Genomic DNA, 19,092 nt, shown 5'->3' on the forward strand with positions numbered 1-19,092 from the left:
ATAGGAGCTTGCATTGCTGTTTGCTGTCTGTTTTGCCCTCAGATCATTAAATTATACATCTAAAAGGGACCTTAGAACTGGGACTGTCAGAGATGGAAGAAACCTGAAAATCCAGAACTTCAGAACCTGAAAATGTCAGATGGCAGGACCTGGATGGCACCTTAGAACAAAGAACATAGAACATCAGAGCTGGAAATCTTCTCAGAACATAGAACAGCAAATATTGGAGCCAAAGACAACCTTAGCACATAGATAAAATATTATAGGTTGAAGGACCCTAGAACAACTAGAAAACAGAGTCTTAGAATGCTAGAGCAGAAATGGCTCTTACAGAACCAAGCCAGATAAAGACAGTGAGGCCCCAAGAAGTGTTTGGCCTTAGGCCATCCAGCTGGACTGTAGCTCTTTGCTTCTCAATGGTCATCTTGTCTCCCCACCTCTCTGGTTATAAGATGTGTTTATGAGGATCACCATGCAGCCAGTCACCTGGAGCTACATGGGGGTGAGCTGGCCATACCTGGCAGCCCCATAAACAGTTATGGGACCTGGTCCCATCCTCAGTCCTGCCCTGGGACTCTGGGCTATGGCAGCAATCACCATGATAGCTCAATATGATACCTTCTAGGAGACAGGAAGTCAAAAGATTGTAGGCTTAGAGCTAGAAAGAACTTTAAGAATGGTCTGGTACAGCCTTCTCCTTGAGACCCAGAGAAAGGAAGCTCAGGATTTGAACTGAGGGCTCCCATTTTCAAGGTGGTAACCCTTTCCTGTACAGCAGACAGCCTCTGCAGGAGTCACAGATTCCACTTTTTCCTCAGCCTGACCTTTTCCAGGGAGCCCCAGACAGAGAGTTAGGAGACCAGACACCCACCATGTGACCTTGATTCTCAGCTTTAGGGAAGGGCTCTACCCAGGAGAGCTGCTTCCCATGGTGACCAGGGGCTGCTGCTTCTCCTACAGAATACCAAAAGGAAGACCTAGAACTTGCTTGACCCTTTCCTCCACTCCATCCTCCTGGAACAGTTTTAGATTAACTGGGCCATGTGTGTCTCTGTACCTTAAAGCAGAGACCTTAAAGCATCCCTGCCCTCCCAAGTCCCAGTTACTCCTTCTCCAGTGGTGCCACGGAGGCAGGGAGACGGAGCAGGACAGAGAGGCTGGTTTTTCATCTGGATGCCTGGCTTCCCAGCCCACCTCTGGCAGCCAGACCAACAGCAAGTTACTCCCCCTCTCTGAGATTATTTTTCTAGTGCATAAAATGGGGATAATAATGCTTAGTAAACTGGAGAGACTTGTTGTTTTAACAAGAAATGAGCTGTCGCCAAGTCCTCTCGGGTTTTTTTTAACCTGACTGTTTTCAAATGCTTTCGTATAGAATCCTCTGTGACACGCATAAAAGCATGTGACAAAAGCCAAGGTTTCTATTTCAGTTTCCCCCTTGAGCTTGTGAGGGTTTGTCATACCAGTATCCCAGATCTGGGTGATACTGCATGCTCTTTTCATGAGTCCCATCATTGGCATAAGAGAGAAGTATTTTTCATATGAGATAACCTATTGGGCATTTTCTTAAATATAATCTATGCAGAATTCAGGGTGGACTCTGTTTTCTTATCATCTTTTCAGTCAGTACAGTGAATGCATGTAATTGGGGGGCTTTAAGGGATCTCAAATCACCTCTGGAAAGAAAACCAAAAGAAAATGTCATTTCAGAGCCTCTCCTCTGATCTTACAAAGGGAATGTTGACTATTCAGATTAAAAATATATAAAAATATTTAAAAGGATTTTTGGTTATCAGACCTCAAGTGAGTTTTTCTTTTCTCTGAATAGCTGAACAATTCAAAATTAATGCGTCTGTACAAATTGAAAATGTGCATTTGATATGAAGACTGGCACATGCCTTTTATTCGAAGGAAAGTGAGTGACCCCGCTGCAGTTTGCACTTGAGACAGCCTAGTATATATGAACAGAGGGGCATCCTGCAGAGGGTAGGGGCACCTCAGCACACTGGCCTCTGAAACCTCAGGAAGGGAAGCAGACGGCTGGGGCAACACCGAGAGGAAAGCGGGTGGGGAGCAGGCTGTTTTACCCCCACTCACTGTTATCAAACTACAGAAGAAACCTGCAGTGGTGGAGGACTGTGGATTGACTGGCTTTGTCTCTTCTTTGCAGAGAAAGCTCCTGGCTATCTACCTCCACCACGATGAAAGTGTTTTAACCAACGTCTTCTGCTCACAAATGCTCTGTGCTGAATCCATTGTCTCTTATCTGAGTCAGAATTTCATAACCTGGGCATGGGATATGACGAAAGAAGCTAACAGAGCAAGGTAATTGATCCATTTCCCAAGGTCACCCCCTCCCCACCCCTGCCCCCAAAGGGACCATCATATGGCAAATGGCTTATGGATGGAGTGAGGACAGATTTCTGGAAGCCACCTCCTTGGGTCTCCGTTAGTTAGCCCATTGCCTTAGATGATAGTAAGAGAACAGTGCCTCTGTGTTGGAGGGTGTTTGGCCATAGACAAGACTGATTCTCTTAAGTCTAAGAATCCCAGACATGGAGACATATACACAGAGAGACATACGTGCACATACATGTTGTCTCTCTCACCCCCTTCTTTGTGTTGCTGTGTGTGTGTCTCTCTCTCACACACCCCAACTTTTCTAGCCTCTTTTAAAAGCAGTAGTTGTCATTACCATGTGTTTTCTCCTGCCCTGCAAGTCTGTTCAGTAATGATTTAAGGTTCAACCAGCATTTTAGTGTCACCCATAGTGCTAATGATGAGTTTACTTTTAATAACTTCAGTGGTGAAGGAAGAGCGCTGCCGCGGCAGCCCAGCCTGCGAGGGCCAGGAATGGCTTAACTCTACCATACGCTAATTGATGTAATCGCCTTATTGCACACATTCTTTTGCACCCAGCCAGCAATGCATCCATATTCTCAATAGGGGGAAAAAATCCCCTCCTTCACTGCAGGGAGAAGTTTGTTTAGTTTGTTCACTGCAATATCTCTGAGCAAGGAATAATTCTGCAAGTCAAACCTGTTTTGAGTTTCTTAGCAGAGAGAGAGTCCAGAGTGTTTAATTACACATGTGGTTCCGCACAGCCCGTGATGCTATTTTGGGTGTGCTAACACACTCCTAATCACAAACTGCTGGCCTGTGAACAAGAGATGAAATGAGTTCATTTCAGGGCCTGGCTACTCTGGTCTCCTCATTCGAGCAGCAGGCAGAACAGTTAGAAATCATCTGACTTGGCCTTTTAGCTTGATCAGACTCCCTGGATTTAGGGGGTGGGGAGGGATGTGCACAGAAATGATTCCTGCTCTCCATGCTGCTGGGGTGCAAGAACCGTCGTCCTTCTTCTTCCTGCATGCATTCATTCTTTCACCAGGCAGCCAGGAGCAAGAGCTGGCTCCCTTCACCCTGCTTTGGAAATACTCCCTGTGCTCCACAGAGCAAGGCCCTTCAGCACCTGTATTTGTTTAAATGAAATCGGGTGATTATTCACACTCAGTTAAAGGTGATGAAAAGCAGTGCCCAAAACAGATAAAAAAAAATGCGGCATCAGAGGCCTTTCATGAGGCCAGTCGGAGCCTGGAGCCTGAAGCCTGGGCTAACCCTTTGGGTACCGCCATTCAGTGGCAGCGAGGAAGCTCCTCCTTTCTTGTTATCCCCCAGCTCGGTGGAGAAGGAAACACTATTTCTAAACCATCTGTAGTGGCGAAGTTCAGCTGGCTACCTGCTGTTATTTTGTTCCCGTCCCCATTTAATTCCCTCGCCCCTTTTATTTTACAATGACAAAAAATTGCAGTGTCGATTCTTTTGAAAAACAGTGTTGGAGGGGTTTTTTTTCTGACTGACAATCAACAGCCATGTAATTGCTTTGTTATGTTTCCCTCAAGAAGTCTGTGAAGTGGTACAACTTTGATACACTAGTAATCGGAGTGTGCAGGTTACACAGATACCTGCGGTGACCAAAGCAACAGAAGCTGCTGATTAGACAGAGCCCGTACAGCTGTGTCCTGTTAACTCCTTATGACACTTTTTAGAACACCAAAGAAAGGCCCGTTGAAGGCTTTAGAGCAATTTCTCAATGAGGCCCAGGACTGATTGTGAAGTACGCTGGGGGTGGGGGATAACGGCCTGAGGAAGAGTAAGGACTCTGGGACATTTGAAAAGGAAGAAAGCAGAGCAGAGGCGAGGTGGGGAGAGCTGCCCCCCACCCCCGGCCCTGCCCGTGGTCGCCGTCTTTGGGGACCAAGTCAGCACGATTTTTAGATAGAGACTGTCCAGTTCTCTGGAAAATGATGCAGAAATCGGATGTTCTCTTTGCCTCTTCTGCACTCTCACACCTCCTCCTCCATAAAAGTTCACCAGATGCAACAAAGCCCATCAAGAAGAGGAGGCTTTTTCCGTGCACGAGAACACAAGTGGTTTGGTGGAAATGCTCTCCCTGGACAGCAGTCAGCACGGATCTGCCACAGTTGTTTAAGAAGCTAAGAGACCCCATGAGTTTAAATAGTTTATTGCAAATGAAGGGCTCCACTTCCTGGAGTTTTCTCAGCACCTAGGTCACAGGTGATTCTGCAGAGTTGAGGTGTCTGATTATGTCTGTCCTGCCTGGGCTTCTTCCTTCATCTTTATGCCCAAAGCTTCCTGAAGCCACTGACAGCCCTAGAAATGGATTGCATCAGCCTTCCTGCTCCTTGTAGCTCTCAGGAGCAGATCTTCTGCCCCGCGTTCTCAAGTTGACGGAAGAGCTTTCTGTTTCCTTGTCCCAGATCAACCACAATCTCCCTCTGGCCTTTGGCAGTCCACAGCCCTCCTCTGAACCTCCCTTCTCTCATTTTTAAAATAAGGATTGTGAGAACTAATACCAGAAGGGCTCGTGTGTATAGCCAAACTCCTCATTTTCCAGGAGAGGAAACAAGATTCAAGAGGTTAAGTAATTTGCCTAAAGCAAAAATGGAAAGGGCAGGATTTGAACCCAGGTCCTCTGGTACCAGATCCACTTCTTTCCAGTGCAGAAGGCTGGAGTTCACAACAGGCTTGTTGTGAAAAGCTCACAAGATAACGATGAGGAACCATGCGTGTTCATAGTATTTCTTGTTATTGTTATTATTTTTACATCAAATAGTGCCAATTTCACCAACCCTGGATTTCAGGAGAGCTTGAACAAGACACAGTCACACGACAAAAGACACTCATTCATTGCAAGGATCTTGATAGACTTTCCCCTGTCAACAGTGTTCTCTTTATGGACAATGGGAAGTAATGGAAACAAGTTGTTGATGAGTGATGTGTCCTGTGATGTTTGTAAATCATAAAGGGCAGAACTCATAGGATGCAGTAGACTAGAGTGTCATACTGGAAAGGAGCTTAGCACCCAGAACATGGGATGTCTGGATGAGAGGAGAATCTTAGAACATAGGATAGAGAACTTCAGAGTGGGGCAGGACTTAGCAACTCCTCTTTCCCCATCATTTTAAAGAAAGGGAAATTGAGGCCCAAACATATCCAAATTCAAATAATTTACTTTTGTTCAAGGAATACTCAGAGGAAGCTTCTAACCGGGAGTGTCCCAAAAAGCAGGGGGCTTGCCCCTGACCCACACACATGTAGAAGTGATGGGAAAGCATGCGACTTTTAGAATATTGAATGAAAGGATTATGTTTAATTAAGGTACATGAATCCAAATCATCAACCTAACAAAAACCAGACCAGTGACCAAAGCCACTGATTTCTGTTTGCTGCCACTTGTATGCCCTGCCTTCAGGATGGGCTGAAGGTCTTTTCTCCCTTCTCGATGTTGGAGGTTCTCCCCTGAGAACTCGTGCTGAATTCAGACTGAGGGCACCCTGTTTTCCCAGCCCTCCCACTGAGCTCTGTTGGTGATTGTATAAAGCAGGGGAGAGCTTTGGCCATCATGGAATCTGAGTGGCCTGGAAATACAGAGCTGGGCCTTCCTTCAAAGACATGGGACTAACAATGATTCTGCACCTGCTCTTTTGCACCAGTGACTGCCTGCAGCTTTGGGCAGAACTTGGGCCTGGGAACCTGCCCTCAGCCAGGAGTCAGACCCAGGGCAGCCGCCTCTGGGGGATATCAGGCACTCCACTCACAGAGCCTTGGTTTCCCCCTTTGCAAAACAGGGCGAACACTAGAGTCTTTGCTAACTCCTTGGCCTCCTGTGAGGACAGCATTTTGGGAAGGGTTCTTGGGAAAATGGACACTGCCCAGGGAAAGTCCCATCCCCCTCCTCTTGAGGAGACCCAGCAGAGCCATCCTGCTGGAGCTCTTCCTTCAGAGAGCATGGGGGCCTTGCCAGTGACCCAGGCTAGAGCATTCACAGACCAGTGAGCAGGACATCGAAGAGAAATAGTCTCAATGGGAAGTGATACAAACTCCAGCTCCCATTCTTTCCTCATAGCTCTGGGAGGTATATTACACAAGTATGGTTGTGCCCATTTTATAGAGGAGGAAACAGAGACCCAGAGGAGGCATTGCCAAGGTTGGAGCTCCTGACTGCCTGCTCCAAGGCCAGCACTCTTTCCCTTCTTGGACCCTCCTCAGTAAAGCTATTGTTTCACTTTAGATATTTTCATGTTCACTTTTCTGACCATTCCTAGGATATTGCAGGTGAATAAGGTTAAGCACAGGCTGGTTTGAACCCACAGCTTGTAACACTCTTGCCCCGAATGTCTGCTGTAAGGTCAGTGTTGGGAGGCTGACAGATGCAGAGAACGGAAGGGGCAGAGCGGTGACCGCGGGAGCCGGGGGAGTGCCGTCGCTGTCCCCATCTCCATCTCCATCTCCCTGTGACAGGCTGCCAAGCTCTCCATCCCTGGAGGGGATCCTCCTAGCCATGGCTTCTCAGGCCCATGTCTAACTGAATTGCTCACCGTCACCTGGGAGGTCCTAGTGCACATGTTACTGGACGTCTCAGATGCATTGAGCTTCTCTTGCAGAGCCTCAGTTTCTTCATCTATAAAATGGGGTTAATTATAGTGCCTACCTCAGGGAGTTATTGTGTGGATCAAATGAAATAATGTAGGCCAAGTACCTTGTAAACTTGAAAGCCACAACAAAACCCCAAATGGGAGACTTTGAGGCAGTAAGGTACAGTGGGAAAAGCTCTGGATTGTAAGGTCCCCTGCTGCCCCCACTGCCTGTGTGACCCTGAGCAGGTCCTTCTCCTCCCTGGGCCTGCTGGCCTAGCTGGCTGCTGAAGGCCCTCCCAACTCTAGGGCTGCCCCCATATGATTTTATCAAGAGTTCTGATTTTGCTAGTTCCTAGCTGTATGTCCTTGGGGAAGTCATTTCACTTTAGGATCAATAGGCTCGTGGCAGCATCCTCAGAAACTGACTAGTCCAGCCCCCTCGTTGTATAGAGGAGGAAACTGAGGCCTAGGGAGGGGGAAGGTCTTGCCCGCGATCACATAGGTAATAAAATGTCTAAGTGCTTCTGGGTTTTAAAATCCTGGTGTAACCTTTTGAGCTAGGGAGTAGAAGTATTAGTACTTCCATTTCACAATTGGGTAAACAATGTCTGGGGTGCGATTGGAATTCAGGTCTCCTGACTCAAAGCCCAGAGTTCTTTCCTTTATACTTCACTGCCTCTGTAGCTTTAGCATCCTTTGGTCTAAAATCCCTTTCATAATAGTAATAATGACAGTTAATCACAGAATTTGGTTAAAGGATGCCCCAGCAGCATCTATTCTGACCCAGACATCCGCTGGTCCCCACTCTCACTTGGTAGACAAGGGGTCACCCAGGCCTGAAGAGCTCTGGTGAGGGAGCCCCAGTGCCCTGGGACAGCTCTGGGGTCAGGATGCTTTTCCTGACATTAAGCTGGATTGCCCCCTCGTTCCTGGTTCTCTCCTCTGTGGTCAGGAAGATGTGAAGACGCCATCATGTTCCCAACTCGCCTCTTCTCCAGGCTAAGCGTCCCCTGCTCTTCCAGTCTGTGGGAAACCAGTGGGCCTGGAGCCAGAGTCTGGGTCTGAGCCCTGCCTCTGCAGCTGATCATTAACCATCCTTTGCTGATGTAGAGCAGGATGAGAGCACTTTAAGGCTGACACTGGGTTTCACAAACATCCTCTCATTTAATCTTCACGACAGCCCTGCAAGACAGATCATTATTCCATTTTACATCTGGGGAAATTGAGGTCGATAGAGGCTTCCCATCTAGTCATTTTTGAATCTAGATTTGAATTTGGGTCTTCCTGATTACATGTTCAGCTCTCTGTCCACCGTGGCCCCAGCTAGCTGCCCGCTTACCATTGGTGTGACTTGGATCAAGTTATTTCACCTCTCTGGACCTTAGTTTCCCCACCTGTAAAAAGAAGGGGTGGGACAGAATGGCCTCTTTTCTGTGACTGGTGGATCCCAAGAGCTAAGCTGAGCCTAGTCTAGGCTACACGTGTGTGATTCTGGGAGAGGATTTCCAGGCCCCTCTGGCTCCCGTTGGGTCCTGTGCACAGTGGGCCAAATGATGACAGCTCTGTGCTGGGCAGCACTGGCCAAAACAAAGACAGGCCCAGCCCTCGGGGGGCTAACCTTCTAACCAGGAAGACAGCCCAGAGAAGGGAGCGCAGCAAGGAGAGGAGGAGGTGCCTGGCCCAGATGCATGTCGGCCTGCTCTGAGAGTGGCCTTGCCTTACCTTTCTTTGAGGCCATGAGTGTGTGTATTATTCTCATCTTACAGAGGAGAAACTGAGGCTCAGAGAGATGATGTGACATAGCCCCCTTTCTGCCATTAGAGTCTGTGTCCCACTCCCATCAAGAGAACTGCGCGCACAGTAGGTGCTGCTTCAGTGTTGATTGATTCATTGACTTGCTCGGAATTGTGTAGTCAGTTCATGGAAAGCCCTTGAGCATATTTCGTCTTTGATTTCTAGTTCTACATGTAATGATTTAGGACCAGATGGGACCTTGGAGACAATCTATCTAATCTGTGTCCTTAATGGAAAACTGAGGCCCAGACAGGGGAAGTAGGGACAAAGAAGTCAGTATCTGAACCCAGGGCCTCTGATGCCAGATCCTTCCATCTCTGAGAGCCCCATCAGTGGGGAACTTCTTATCTTCTGGTGCATATTATAAATCCCTGCACAGTCGGCACAAGGGACTCCTTTCCCAGGCTGCCTGTCTACACTAATCTCGTAGCTTTTGAACTTCAAACCTTGGGTGCAGGATTTCAGAGAAGGGCCAGCTTCCTCTGCTGAGCTGACAGGTGCCTGAACACCGGCACCTCTAAGGGGTCCTTTTCCACATTACTGAATCTTTGGCCAGAGTTAATTGACTTAAGCCCTTATTGTCAGCAGGATCCCTTCACCTGCATCCTCCCTCTCTGTAATTAGCCATATTCAGAGAGACTGACCCTTGGACTAACCCCTCAGTGGTGCTGGCCCTCCCCCTGACCCAGCAGATGTACCTCTGGGTTGGGGTCTGTGCTCGATGAGGCTTCATAGTATTACTCTGCAGCTGTGAGCCATCCCTTGCTTCTGTGCCCACCCCCAATCCCCCTGCTCCAGGACTCCGGGAACAATAATAGTACTAGAAATTCACATTTCTGTGCCACTTCAGGATTCACAAAAGGTCCCTCACAGCAGCACCTCATGTCAAGTAATGTGAGCATTGTCATCTCTTTTATTTTAGAGAAAAACACCTGGACTCATACAGCCTCAGAGGACCTGTATTTGAATCCCTGCTCTGCCTTACTCCCAGTGGGGTCTTGTGTCAGAAACTTAATCTTTGAGGCTTCTTTTTTCTCATCCATAAAATGGGAACTTTGGATCAGGTGGAGCCTGACAGGCACTGCATCTACCTCTAGATTTAAAACTCCCCACAACAGTGACCCGAGTATTGATACAGAGGGGAAAACAGGTTCAGAGAGGAGGTTTGCCCGTGATCCCACAACCAGGAAATGAAGCCAGATCTCTTAGAGTGAAATTCAGTGTTCTTCTAGTAGATTACATCACCTCCTGCTTATCATCCCACTAGACAAGCTGTCCTTTGCATACATGGAGTACTAAGTTTTTCTGGAATCCTCCCCACCAGCTGTGGAAAGAATTTGCCTCTAATATTTTCTCCCCTCATCTCTCTCTCTCTCTCTCTCTCTCTCTCTCTCTCTCTCTCTCTCTCTCTCTCCTCTCTCTCTCTCTCTCCTCTCTCTCTCTTTCCCTCCCTCTCCTTTCTATCTCCTTTCTTTTTCCACATTTTCCTTCCTGTACTTTCCAAGGAAAAATCTCACCTGGCAGCCTAACCATCCTGGGCTGAGTCAGATTAATGCTCTGAAAAATCCAAGTTCTAAACCACAGGCAAGTTTGTCATTTTCTCCCCTGGTTTGTCTTGCGGAGGAGGAGGAGAGAAGGTGAGGAGGAACCCCTCCTGTTCCATGATTACATCCTACCTACTCATTTTCTCCTGCTCTCCTCTGCTTTTGATTTCAGTGGCGGCCTTAACAGAATGTCAAGATCAATTTGCAGCCCGGTTTAACTCAAGGCTTGTTTCTGCCAGCAGCAATTGTCCCTACAAACAATGCCGGGTGTTCTTGTAACTTCAGAAGCCTTTAGAAGGACCATGGCAAGGGCGGCATCTAATGACTTTATTAGTGTAGGGTTTCCAAATGGGCTCTGTAATTGTTCACAGCTCTTTGTCAGCTCGTCATAATTACTGCACAGCATTGTTCCGGGGCAGGGGGGGGGGCACTTCTGAATAGCTTCATAATAACCCTGAGAGGAGAAAAAGGGGCAAAGGAGGAAAGGTGATTGTCTCTTTCGATTTCAAACAAGCATGTCTGTATATGGATAATTGCTAAACTGTTGATGATACTGCAGTCACTTGCTTTAAAATAGAAAATTAACCTTCTAAAAATACCTGCTTGGAGATGATTTCCCATAGCCCATTTAAAGGAGCTTCCCAAATGTCTACATTGTGTGATTTGGGATAAAACCGTAACTGCTTGGTGGAAAAGGTCACTGTGTTTCAGTGGGAACATTGGAGCAGAAAGAGTGGTTTTTCCTGTTAATCTGATTACTGCTGCTCAGGAAGAACATCTTTGAATCAGATACAGTTGTCAAGACTAGCCTTTGATGAGAAAACTTAGCATGGTTGCCGACATCTCTTAAGGAACAGCCTTGTCAGCTCAGGACCTGGTGGTTGTATCCCATCTCTCTGCCAGACCAGGATTCAAGTCTGCGGGCTCCCATGTGTCTTCCTTTGGCATTCAGTTGGGCTTGACTACCCTAAATCCTGGAATCACTCGCTCCCTTGCCTTTTCACGGATCATCCCTTCCCAAATCCTAGCCCTGAATTTCCATCATTATCTGCCTTCCCTCCTGCTGCTCATGCTGCTGGACAAGGTCATGCCACTGTGCTGCCCAGGTCCACCACAGAGTGCTGTGTTTCAGCCTTACCTGAGCATGAGCTGCCACATGCCAAGTTCATCACTTGTCTGTGATGGATGTTCTGGCTCAGCTACTCTTAACCTTTTCTCTCCTTTTTTTAAATTTTTTTTTTGCTTTTTGGAGGGCAATTGGGGTTAAGTGACTTGCCCAATGTCACATGGTTAGTTTGTGTGTGTGTGTGTTAAGTGTCTGAGGCCAAATCCAAACCCAAGTCCTCCTGACTCCAGGGCCAGTGCTCTATTCACTGTGCCACCTAGCCGCCCCCAACCTTTTCTCTCCTTAAGCCACCTTCTTTACTACTTCTTCCCTTCCCTCAGTGGGGACCTTGAATTCCCTTCCCAGTCCCACACTGCAGATCACCTAAGCATTATTCACCTCTTCATTCCCTCTGCTATTCTCAAGAGGATGAGGTGGCACTTCTCCTTTTTGATGCCTGCCAGCCCCTCTGCTTGTTCCTTTGATCCCCAGGAAGACAGTCCCTTCAAATATCCCCTCTATCTTCTACCTAATCCATTGACTGCTCCTTCCCTGATGCCTTCAGACATGCCCAGATCTCCTTCATCCTTTACAAAACCCTCATTTGGCCCTGCCATCCCCTCAAACTCTTATCCTGTGTCTCTTCTTCCATTCACAACCAAAGTCTAGGAAAAACTCTGCACTCTTTGCCAACACTTTCTCACCTCCCACTCAGTTTTCTACCTCTTGCAATCTGACTTCTCCTCCTACCACTAAACAGAATTTCTTCTCTCCATGCTCACCCATGATCTCTTTGTTGCTTAATCTAAATTACTTTTTCTCAGACATCATCCTCCTAACCTCTGCAGCTTTTGACATAGCTGACTACCTTGTCATTCAACCAATCAGAAAGCAGTTATTAAGCTCCTATTACGCGTCAGCACAAAGAAACAATTTCTAATGGGAGAGACAAGTACACATGTAAACATGCAGCAGCATCAATATAAAGTGGATCAATATAAGAAGCTTGGGTGGGAGGATGTTAGAAGTTGCTGGGGAGGTGGGGGATCAGGAAAAGCTTTCCGTAGAACAGACGTGTCAGACGCACAGCTTGTGGGCCAGTGCCACCCAAAACATTCCCAAGTGTGCCCAAACCATGGGAAAATGCGATTGGGAAATGGTTAGTGAAAGAAAGAAAAATGCAGGGAAATATCCTGCAAAATAAACATCACATTTTAAAGCCAAGTCAATATGTAACCCACAGAGGCCCTTATGTCTAGTGTATGGGCTTCTGTTTTTTCTACTTGAGTTTTACTCCACTCATATAGAAAACAATGCCTGAGTTGTATTTGAAAGGATGGAGGGGGCTTTTTGACACAGAGATTAAGGAGGGAAGGAGTACATTCCAGGCAGAGTAGAGGGATAATGTAGCTACTGTCTCCTTGGCGTTTTGTGACACAGCTCTGTTGTGGATCTCTGCCTGTAGGAAAATCTTTAGGACTGCTTCTTCTTGGTCTGCTTTTCAGGGGCCATCAGTCACTTATATGTGAGTGATTTGTCCTGGGCTATGTCCTGGTCTCTCTTTTTTCTCTCTATATTCTCCCATGGGGATCTCCTCAGTTCCCTTGGATTCAACTCTTAGCTCTATGCTAACTATAAAATCTGTATATTCAGCTCTGATCTCCCCTCTCTCCCTCTCTCTCTCTCTCTCTCTCTCCCCCTCTTCCTCCCTCCCTTTCTCTCCCTCTCTCTCTTTGCTTGCTAGACTTCTCTACCAGGATGTCCCAAAGGCATCACAAACTCAACATGTCTTAAACAGAATTCATTCTCTTTTCCTATAAACCCACCTCTTCTCCTGACTTCTCTTGAGAACACCATCCTCCTCCTCATCATCTGGTCTCATTTACCTAGGAATCATAAGCCCTTCCTCTTCTTCCTTATTCCCCATTTCCAACCAATTACCAAGTTACATTCTCCTCAAAATCTTTCCATCTATCCACTTCTTCTGTACTCAGGTCCTCATAACTTCTTACCTGGGTTACCACAGCCTCCTGGCTGATCTCCCCTTTTCTTATTTCTGCTTTCCTAATAGATCTTCCACAAATCTCCAAGTTAATATTCCTAAAGTTCCTATCTGACCATTGTATTCCCTGTCCAAGAAGCTACAGTGACAGGCAGCCAGGTGGGCTAACTAGGTGGTGCATTGAATAGAGCACCAGCCCTAGAGTCAGGAGGACCTGAATTCAAATCCAGCCTCAGATACTTGACACACTTACTAGCTGTGTGACCTTGGGCAAGTCACTTAACCCCAATTGCCCTGCCTTTCCCCCTCCAAAAAAAAAAAAGATTATATACTGTGGTTTCTCTTTAGATTGTATAACTCTTTCGCCTTTTACTAAATATTTCTGTAGAGAGGAACAATTAAGAGTTTTAAACTAATTTTTTGAGGCCTCATTTATGAGAGGGGGCAACCAGGTGACAAAGTGAATAGAATACCAGCCCTGGAGTCAGGAGGACCTGAGTTCAAATGCAACATCAGACACTTAACACTTACTAGCTATGTAACCTTGGGCAAGTCACTTAGCCCCAATTGCCCTGCCTTCCCCCCACCAAAAAGACAAAAAAGAAGGAGAAGAAGAAGCTACAGTGACTCCTCACTCTCTTTAGAATTAAATACAAACTTATGTCTTTGGCATTTTAAACCCTTAACAATTCTTCCCTTCATACACGACACCTTTGCAAAGATTGTCCTTCATACCTACCTGAAGTGCTTTTCCTCTTGACCACTGTCTCTTAGAACCTTTAACTAGGACCACCTCCTCTTGATTCTCCCCATTTATTACTGCCTACTGTCACACCCCCACAAAAAAATCATTGTATATTTATTTTTAATATATCCTGTATCCACTCTCCTGGGAGCACATTTATCCCTCCAGTTGGAAATAAACTTCTTGAGGGTAGGCACTGTCTCCCTTTCATATTTGTATACCCAGGTCCTAGCAGTGTCTGGTACATAGGAAGTATTTAGGTAAAAAAAAAAAATTGAGGTAGTCGGGGGTTAAATGAATTACCCAGGATCACACAGCTATTAAGTGTCTGAGGCCGGATTTGAACTCAGGTCCTCTTGACTCCAGGTCTGGTGCTTTATCCACTGTACCATGTAGCTGCCACAATAAATGTTTTTCACTGATAGTTTGATTCAGTTCACTTAATCATTCAAAAACAGGGTGACATTCTCTCAAACTTAAACTTGGAAAGGACCTTGTAGCCACCCTGCTATTTAGTGTAATTAATCTCCTCTCCATTTCCACCTCTAGGCCTTTACTTAATGGAAAATTTTGCTGCATTCTTAGTGCCCTCTCAAGTCTTACTTCCTGATCTAATCTTACATCCCTTAGTTTTTCCAGTGACCTGTCCCAGGCAGGGCTGCCCTTCCCCTTTTGCCCTCTCCAAGTTGGTTGACTGCTCATAGGTCTTATATGAGATCGGAATTGCAGTCTGCTCTGCCTCAATGCCCTACAGGTCCTGGCACCATCCTCTAACCTGCTGGTGCCATGAAAGGGGCCTGGAACCTTGCCCTTGCCCCTCTGTGCCCTTAGACTTTCTCAGCTGTTCTGCCTGCCCTACAATTGAACTTTGTTAAGAAATGTTTCTGGGCGGCTAGGTGGCACACTGAGTAAATTGCCGCCCCGGAGTCAGGAGGATCCGAGTTCGGTTCCGGGCTCAGACACAACACCCATACAAAAAACTAGCTGTGTAACCTTGGGCAAGTTACTTAACCCCAATTGCCCTCCCCCCAAAAAATGTTTCGATTTACATATAAAGAGTGATACTATAAGCAAATTCAGAGAGCATGGAATAGTTTATCTGTCAGATTTATAGATAAGGGAAGAATTTAGGACCAAAGAAGATATAGAGAGCATTACGAAATGTAAAATAGGTAATTTTGATTATATAAAATTTAACAGTTTTTGCACAAACAAAACCAATGCAACCAAGATTAGAAGGAAAGCAGAAAGCTGGAGAAAAAATTTGCAGCAAGTATCTCTGATAAAGGCCTCATTTCTCAAATATATAGAGAACTGAGTCAAATTTATAAAAATATAAGTCTTTTCCCAATTGATAAATGATCAAAGGATATGAACAGGCCCTTTCAGACAAAGAACTCAAAGCTATCTATAGTCATATTTTAAAATGGTCTAAATTACTATTGATTAGAGAATGCAAATCAAAACAACTCTGTGATACCACCTCACCCTATCAGAGTGACTAAACATGGCAAAACAGGAAAATGGTGGATGTTGGAGGGGATGTGGAAAAACTGAGACACTAATGCATTGTTGGTGGAGTTGTGAACTGATGCAGTCATTCTGTAGAACAATTGGGAACCATGCCCAAAGGGCCATAAAACTGCATACCCTTTGATACATCAATAGCACTGCTAAGTCTGTGTCCTGAAGACATCCAAAAAAAGGGAAAAGGACTTATTTGTACAAAAATATGTATAGCAACTCTTTCTGTGGTGCCTAAGAATTGGAAATCAGAGGGATGCCCATCAGTTGCGGAAAGGCTAAACAAGCTGTGATTTATGGTTGTAACATAATATTTTTGTGCTGTAAGAAATGGCAAGCAGGATGATTTCAGAAAAACCTGGAAAGACTTACATCAACTGATACATAGTGAAGTGAACAGAATCAGGAGAACATTGTACACAGTAATAGTAATATTATTGGATGAAGAACTGTGAATGACTTAGCTATTCTCAGCAATACAATGATCCAGGACAATCCCAAAGGACTGATGATGAAGCATGCTATTCACCTCCAGAGAAAGAACTGATATTGATTGAATACAGACTGAAGCATGCTATTTTTCACTTTCTTTTTTTCTTTTATTTGAATCTTTTTGTGTAAAATGACTAATGTGGAAATGTTTTACATAATTGCATGTGTATAACCTATATGTGATTGCTTATTGTCTCAGGGACAGAGGACAGGGCAGAGAGAGGAAGCGGCAGAATTTGGAACTCAAAACATTAAATTAAAATGTTTTAAACATTTTTGGAAAAAGAAATGTGAGGAACTTTATGCAGAAAAAAAAAGAAATGTTTCATTCATTCAGGGAGTATTAAGCTTGCATTTCTGAAGCTCTTTTGGCTATAAACAACAAGTATTAGTTACTGCTTCCATTTTTATGGAGAAGAAAATCAAAGCAGAGAATTTAAGTTCTGTGCTAAGGATTGCACTGCTGATAAGTGGCAAACATGTGATGGCCCTAGTTAGGAGGAGATAGAGCATTGAATTAAGGCTTTTGACCCTAGGTCACAGGTATTATCCCACATTATACTTCTTCCCTTCCTAGAATGGAAGTATATGACCCTGGGCAAGTGACTTAACTGAACCTCTCTCACCTCATCTTTTCCAGTGGAGATACAACTGCTTGCATTACTTCCCTCCCTCCACAGTCCAGAGGAAAGTGCTTCCATAACTGTACATCCTCCCCCCTCCTCATCCATGTCCTTTCTTAAACCCTCCATAGAGGATCTACCTATCCAGCTGTCCTGAAGTTCCTGGAGTAGCTCATATCTCATAACCAAACAGTAATCCAACAGTCTTACATGTTGTTACCTCCCTGTCTTTCCATGCCCCCTTGTCCATCTCCTTTTCCAGTTAAATATGCCCTCAGTTATGCCGTGTACACAAATTAAATAGATGAACTGATTTACCTTCTTCACTTGGGGAATGGGACATTCTAGGCTTGAATCAAATGCAGTCAAAATATCAATAATGCCCTTACTTCTGGTTCTCCTTTGTGCTTTAAATTGAAAATAGTACAATGTAATTCTGGTTTCCTTTTCCCTATAATGATGTCATGTCTAGAGATTATGGCTTTGTCCATCACAGCACAGTGGAAGCTGGACTGGTAGCAAAGAGTCATTCTCCTTTTTCCTTGAGGGAAAATAACCACTCAAAATTTGTGATAAGGGTGGCAAAGAAAGATTTATATAGCCCATCATAACTTGACATTCCCCTTGTCACCTTTTTTATTTCTGCAACCTTGAAAATTAAACTCAGATGCCACCTCTACCAGGAAGCCTTCCTCTGTTGCTGACTGCCTCCACTCTCCCAGTTCCCCCCACCTACAACTTCCAGCAGCATTTGGCTTGGGGTCTCTCTGCTGCTCTGAGCATGGCCCACCCTACCTCATAGTTATCTCTCTATCCTCCTTCTAGAATGGTAATTCTGAGCACAGCCAATGCTTACTATTTGTAGATTGAATGGATGTAATAAAATAAATTGTAAAACTAGGCTGATTTGGAAAGTTGAACATTTCACATTGATTTCTGAAAGCACCAAGCCAGTCTCGCTTTTTGTCATCATCGCCATCATCACTGGCATCCTGTTCAGTCAGGATATCCCATCCCTTGTACAGTGGATGCTGACCAGAGACAGTGTGAGATATGCTCTGTCCACTGGCGTGAAAGCAGCATGTTCTCATTTTCTCCTGGTCCTACAAAATGGCCTTCCAGCTGTCTTTGATATTTTTTCATTTCAAAATTCACAAAATGTTCAGATCAGGTTTAAGGCAGGCTTCAGATATTTTAGTTGGAGGGAGGAAGGAGAAAAAAACAGACTACAATCTTCTAGCCTTACAAGCCATATGACACCATCAAGGGAAATTTGGTCTAGAAAGCTTCTATCCCTGGAGCAGGGCTTAACCTAGAATAGCTCTGATACTTCTCATGGATCCCCTGAAATATCTGGATACCATCAGTGGAATTGTGGGTTAAGAGTTAGAGATTGCGTTGAGGCCTGACTTTCAGATGCTTCCTGTAGTGCTATTCCACAATTGAAAGAACTGGGGACTTTTACTTATCTTGGAAAATCAGGAGTGAGGACTAGAGAACTGTATCTAATGGGTTGTGCCATGGAAGCAGATTTAACCTTGTTCTTCTTGACCCCAGAAGGCACCAAGTAGAAGGATTTTGGTCACTTGCTGTAGGGAAAATTAATTAATGCTTCAAGCCAATGAAAAGTAGAATGGACTGCTAAAGATTACCGAGTTCCCCATCACTAGACATCCTCTCAGTGAAGCTAGATGAAAAATTGATGGGACATGGTAGAAAGGAGAAGGTACAGCCTAGGCTCGATGGCCCCTGAGGTCCCTAAAATTCTGATTCTGTGAACAGGTCAATTAAATAAGGTATTAATTACCTGCCTGCTGCGTGGAAAGCATTGGGGAGATACAAAGTTTAGGTAATACCTAGATCCTCCCTTCAAAGAGTTCCAAAGTCTTAAGTAGAGGAGTATGATACAGACAAATACTACATACTCAAATGCATTAGAGAGGAGTGAACAGTTTTTGTGAGGGCCTGGAATAAAAGACCATGAGACCTCTATATCAGGAAAAACCTAGGTTCCAGTGCCCAGCACATACTGCTGTGTGACCCTGGGAAGGTCACAGGCTTTCTGAGCCTCAGTGGGAATAATGATCCTTATTCTCCTGGTCTCACAAAATTTTTAATAGAAAAGCACATTATAAAACTACAAATGAATAGTAATTTTCACTACTAAATAGACCAAAGACCATGAAGATGAGCTTCCATTGGGAAAGCTGACAGTGGCAGTATCCCATGCTAGAGGTATTGCTACCAGCCTCAGTGGTCGTCCTTCTGCCAGAGGGGGACTTCTGTCACTATAGGCCTTGAGGGAAATTCAGACCAAACTTC

At 45.2% G+C, this 19,092-nt stretch overlaps 1 protein-coding gene and 1 non-coding gene across 3 annotated transcripts in view; both read left to right on the forward strand.

The window, feature by feature from the left end:
* LOC138164996 (FAS-associated factor 1) overlaps positions 1-19,092 on the forward strand; it is a 419,323-nt gene that overhangs the window by 322,396 nt on the left and 77,835 nt on the right. For both annotated transcript variants that reach the window (XM_069093034.1, XM_069093033.1), the window contains exon 13: positions 2,171-2,325. In XM_069093034.1, coding sequence (XP_068949135.1) covers positions 2,171-2,325 — 155 coding nt within the window. The remainder of the gene's footprint in view (positions 1-2,170; positions 2,326-19,092) is intronic.
* On the forward strand, positions 13,715-13,832 carry LOC138165107 (U5 spliceosomal RNA). Its single transcript, XR_011169262.1, has one exon. It is a non-coding gene; the product is annotated as a U5 spliceosomal RNA (small nuclear RNA).

This window comes from Petaurus breviceps, unplaced genomic scaffold (assembly GCF_028583685.1).
Source record: "Petaurus breviceps papuanus isolate PSGF00001 unplaced genomic scaffold, PetGlider_PUasm1.0 207, whole genome shotgun sequence".
NCBI lineage: Eukaryota > Metazoa > Chordata > Mammalia > Diprotodontia > Petauridae > Petaurus > Petaurus breviceps.